General features: G+C 39.6%; 1 protein-coding gene across 1 annotated transcript; it reads right to left on the reverse strand.

Annotated features, from left to right (window-relative positions):
• Positions 1 to 426: 426 nt before the first annotated feature.
• Positions 427 to 2,658, reverse strand: LOC148429812 (transmembrane protein 248). Its single transcript, XM_088421242.1, has 7 exons — positions 2,521 to 2,658; positions 2,141 to 2,317; positions 1,269 to 1,524; positions 1,090 to 1,183; positions 857 to 998; positions 647 to 787; positions 427 to 557 (listed from the first exon to the last, which is right to left on the reverse strand). Exons 2-7 carry the CDS (start codon positions 2,300 to 2,302, stop codon positions 537 to 539), a joined length of 816 nt encoding a protein of 271 aa, XP_088277368.1. The 5' UTR covers positions 2,303 to 2,317; positions 2,521 to 2,658; the 3' UTR covers positions 427 to 536.
• Positions 2,659 to 4,229: the final 1,571 nt, after the last annotated feature.

Consider the following 4,229-nt stretch of genomic DNA (forward strand, 5'->3'; position numbering starts at 1 on the left):
TATTTGAAGATTAAAAAAAAAAATGTTTTTCCACACTATTTTAGTAATGTTACCAAAAAGCCTAAAAACAAAATCTAAAACAAACTATAAACCAGGGGTGTCCAAACTTTTTGCAAAGTGGGCCAGATATGGTGCGTTAAAAATGTAGGGAGGCCAACCTTGGCAGGCGTTCTTTACATATAAAGAGATTATTTTGAATACATTTCAGCAAGCCGTTCTGTGTTTAACATTGGCTTTTTTATTTTCATTTCAGCTATCTTAAGCATGTGTTTTGGTTAATTTGAAACATGCATATCAAAAATGAATTGACATTAAATATTGAAATTGAATATTCACTTCACTTTTTTTAACGCTACCTTTTTGTAACAGTTGAACAGAAGTAAATGTACTCTTGGGTGCAAATTACATTTGAAGCAAAAATATATCTCACCATGGCAGTCTAATATTTATTGAATATTTAAACACAAGAACATAGAAACAAGTAATAGTCATCCTCACTTGACTTGAATCCTTGAACATTCAGTTGACATAGATGTTCATGGGTCAATCAAGGGTTCCTGCAACAAACACCAAGGGTGTTTTAATGATCAAAACAAAGTGAAGCATACTTCACAACTGTACTATAATAGAAACAAAGAGCTTTTACATTTTGAAGGTCCAGGTCCTTCCTGTGGTTGTTGCGCATCTTTGAAGGTGACAGGGTAGCAGCTAAACAAAGTATTAGACAAACTCCTATCAAACACAAACTGACTTCGATTAGATGTCGCACTGCTATTCCCAGCTCCTCCTAGAGATAAAGAAAACAAATTGCAAGTTAATGTGTTATTTAGTATTTGGTATTTTATCCCTGTGATACCTTCGTTAACATGATCGTCAGAGTAGGGTCATTCCTGGAGAGAAGACCGTAGCAGGCTTGTGACGCTGGTGGCGGCTTGTCAAGTGCCTCTACATGGACACGTGAATGGTGGCTGCCTGTGGCAGGACACTCTGGGGGAAGGCTAAACAATACATAAGTCATAATGTCAACAATAATTTGTGGCATCTTCATACTTGTAGGTTAAAAACACACTTGCATCTATCCGAACTCACAGGCTCATCGGGAAGAGAGCGAATGGCGCTCTTAAAGTAAGGCAGGTGTAGGTTTCATTTTCAGAATGGATGTCAACATGTACAATCTCACTGCCTGAAGAGAAAAACAATCACACCACTTTAACAATACAGGATATTCTTGTTTACGGCAAATTATAATGCGAAAATGGAAAACCAACCCCCAAGATGCAGCTGACTGGCTGTCAAAGTTGTGAAAAGGGACACATCTTTTGATAGGCCATGGTTGGTTATGACGGTTAGAGGAACCTTGAGGTGTAAACTGGTGACATGCGGTGTCACGTCAAGTGAAGTGTTTTTATTTGTTTTTTGCTCTGGAAGTAAAGATGGGCCTAGGGACACAGGCTCATCTGAACTCCTGTTAGTTTTAACACACAGACTGAAGTGTGCTAACGCAGAGAGGATATGGTTCCAGTCCTAAGAGACAAAACAGCATTCGGCATCATTATAACCATGGAAGCCTAAATATATAAGTTCATCCATCATCGACCACTACATCAGCAAGTGCTAGAAAGCACCTTTTTAAACAAGTTTTCAAACACTTAAAAAAAAAAAAGTTTTAAAAATAATTATACTTACCACAAGCACTGACCAAAATATATATTTTGTTGAAAAAAATTGTTTTGCACTATTCTGTCAACTATAACCTCAAGATCTTTGTTTGGCATGAGGATAAGAAAGTAGACTTTGTATCTTTCCCTTTCCATGATATATTATCAGCTTGGTGTGAGACAAAAAGATGTCTGTGGGTCGCCGCTCACATGTAGCAGACGATAACTTGCCTGTCCGGGTGTGTATGAGATATTGGCTGGAAGAATTAGGTAAATGCTACAGGTTTCTTTTTAATTGTCTGCTTAGGTGCATTTTTTTTAATTGAAATGCATCTCTCATTATGTGTTTGTCCTACCTCTTGTTTTGTAACAGTATTACATTTTGAACAATACAATTGCTTGCCACGGAGTCATGCTGATTCCAATCTGCACATTGCATTAAATGTTTCCTTCGAAAGCAAAACAAATAAAAGTATCCTTACATTTGCTGTGTCCGGATTAGGCAAATTGTGAGTATTGATATAAGAGCCTAGGCAGATAAACGAAATCGCCAATGTCAGGAGACACAGGAAAAAAGTCACCGCCGGTGGCTTTTGGGACACGTAATTTCTTAAATTGGCAATTGGCTGCCAAGATGCCATCATCAGGAACAATTACACCTGAAACGAAGCAAACATGGAAGACACACGTCACTGGCGTGACCATATGTTTCACAAGGCTTGTAAACAAATGCATCGCGACATTCTAAGAGAGCAACTGCTACGACATGTTGTTATAACGTTTGTGAAATGCAGGCTGTAAAAAATAAATATTTTAAAAATATGTCAACTGCAATTACTACATTCAGTTGAAAACGTCATACCTTAAAATCAAACAAACTGCACGCATCACGTCTTTTTGGCGAAAGAACGTTCTTCGAGTTCGCATAATTTTTACAACCAGTCCACATAGTTGGGTGTCAAAAGGCGCACAAGTTGTATTTTTTTACGACACTTAACTGGTTTACGGCTGAAATCTGATTAGGCGACTAGAACCACGTGAGCAGAGTACCTAATGGTGACGTCACTTATTTACCAGTGCGCTGTCAACTTCCGTAACACTAACACAGCATCACTCAAGGGATCGGGAATCGCTTTCTAAAATGAGGATTTTTATTCAACCCAAAACGTGTTTTTGGTTTCTCTAAATAGGCATTTTTTTTCCCTCCAAGAAGACTGCTTTACACATCTTCGTGTTTTCTCGGTCATCTGTATGTGACCTGGAATGACTTTGATTTCGCAGCGGTGCATTTTCAAGAAAGAGTTAATAACTTGAATTTCTTGAATTCTTAATGCGTTTAGGAGCATTTGAATATGAAGGTTTTTCCAAACTTTGACTGGTTCTTTTAGTATTTAACTGGCAACTTTAGCGGGGCAAATATGTATATTAGGTGACATGGTCTTTACATTAATTGGAGAGTTGATTGCATAATTCACATGCAGTAAAAAATTATGACAAAACAGACGTATTTTTTGTTTGTTTGAACTTTTGGGTGCCTGCAGGTGCATCCTTTGAGTTACTTCCGTGAGTTTATTGTATTGTATGTTTACTGTATTGAACGCAAAGCTGTAGTCAATAGATCCTGATGTAGGAGTCTTTATTCTGCAGCTGTGTAAGGGAGATGTGCAGGGAGGCAGCAATAGCATCCGCGGTGGACCGGTTGCGTCGGTAGCATGCTGCATGGGGTCCAGTGAGTCCAGTACACTGCTCTGATTGTGGGTCAACACGACTCTCCGAAACACTTTATGACTGGAGTGAGTGCCACTGGTCGGTTGGCAGTTGGGGAAGCTCTTCTTGGTGGATGGGCGTCCTCAGTCCCACCCTCTATACTGTTCAACCACGACTGCGTGGCCTCCCACAAGGACAACGTCATCCTGAAGTTAATGGATGACAGTGCCATGACAGGACGCATCACTGGCAGTGATGAAGCAACTTACAGGATGGAGAGGCCAAACTGGTGGCGCGGTGCTAGGACAACCTCACCCTCAAGACAGACAAGACCAAAGAGATGATGTGGAAGGAGAGGACTGTTCTGGAAGTGGACAGGGTGAGCATCTTTAAATATCTGGGCATCCACATCAGATAGGCCCTGACCTGGATACTTGACACCGCACAGATGGTGAAGAAGGCTCAGTAGTACCTAACCAACCATTCATACATGCTCATTATTTGAATCTACCATGCACACTTGCACACTATTGTAGGTATATTGACATGTCTTTCGCCACTGTGCATAGGACAATAAACACTTGACTTACTAAGGCATTTTAATATTTTTGTGTATGCAGCGTTACTCTCGCTTTAGAGCTCCAAAAGGCTTTGCAGCTCCAAGTGTTTGTGTGTGTGTTATTCTTGGAGACAGTCACACTCCTGAGCTCACAGACAATAGTCCATACAATTTACTGTCCTCTCCCAAAAAAAAGCACTTCCAGTATAATAAATGAAAAGGTCAGTTTTCATTTAAAGCATACATTTCTTGTATGAAAACTTTTTACAGTGCTGTTTAGAATGAATATCAAATATAAACTGATC

This window comes from Hippichthys cyanospilos, chromosome 1, assembly GCF_059441005.1.
Source record: "Hippichthys cyanospilos isolate Australia breed blue-spotted pipefish chromosome 1, RoL_Hcya_1.0, whole genome shotgun sequence".
NCBI classification, from domain to species: Eukaryota; Metazoa; Chordata; class Actinopteri; order Syngnathiformes; family Syngnathidae; genus Hippichthys; species Hippichthys cyanospilos.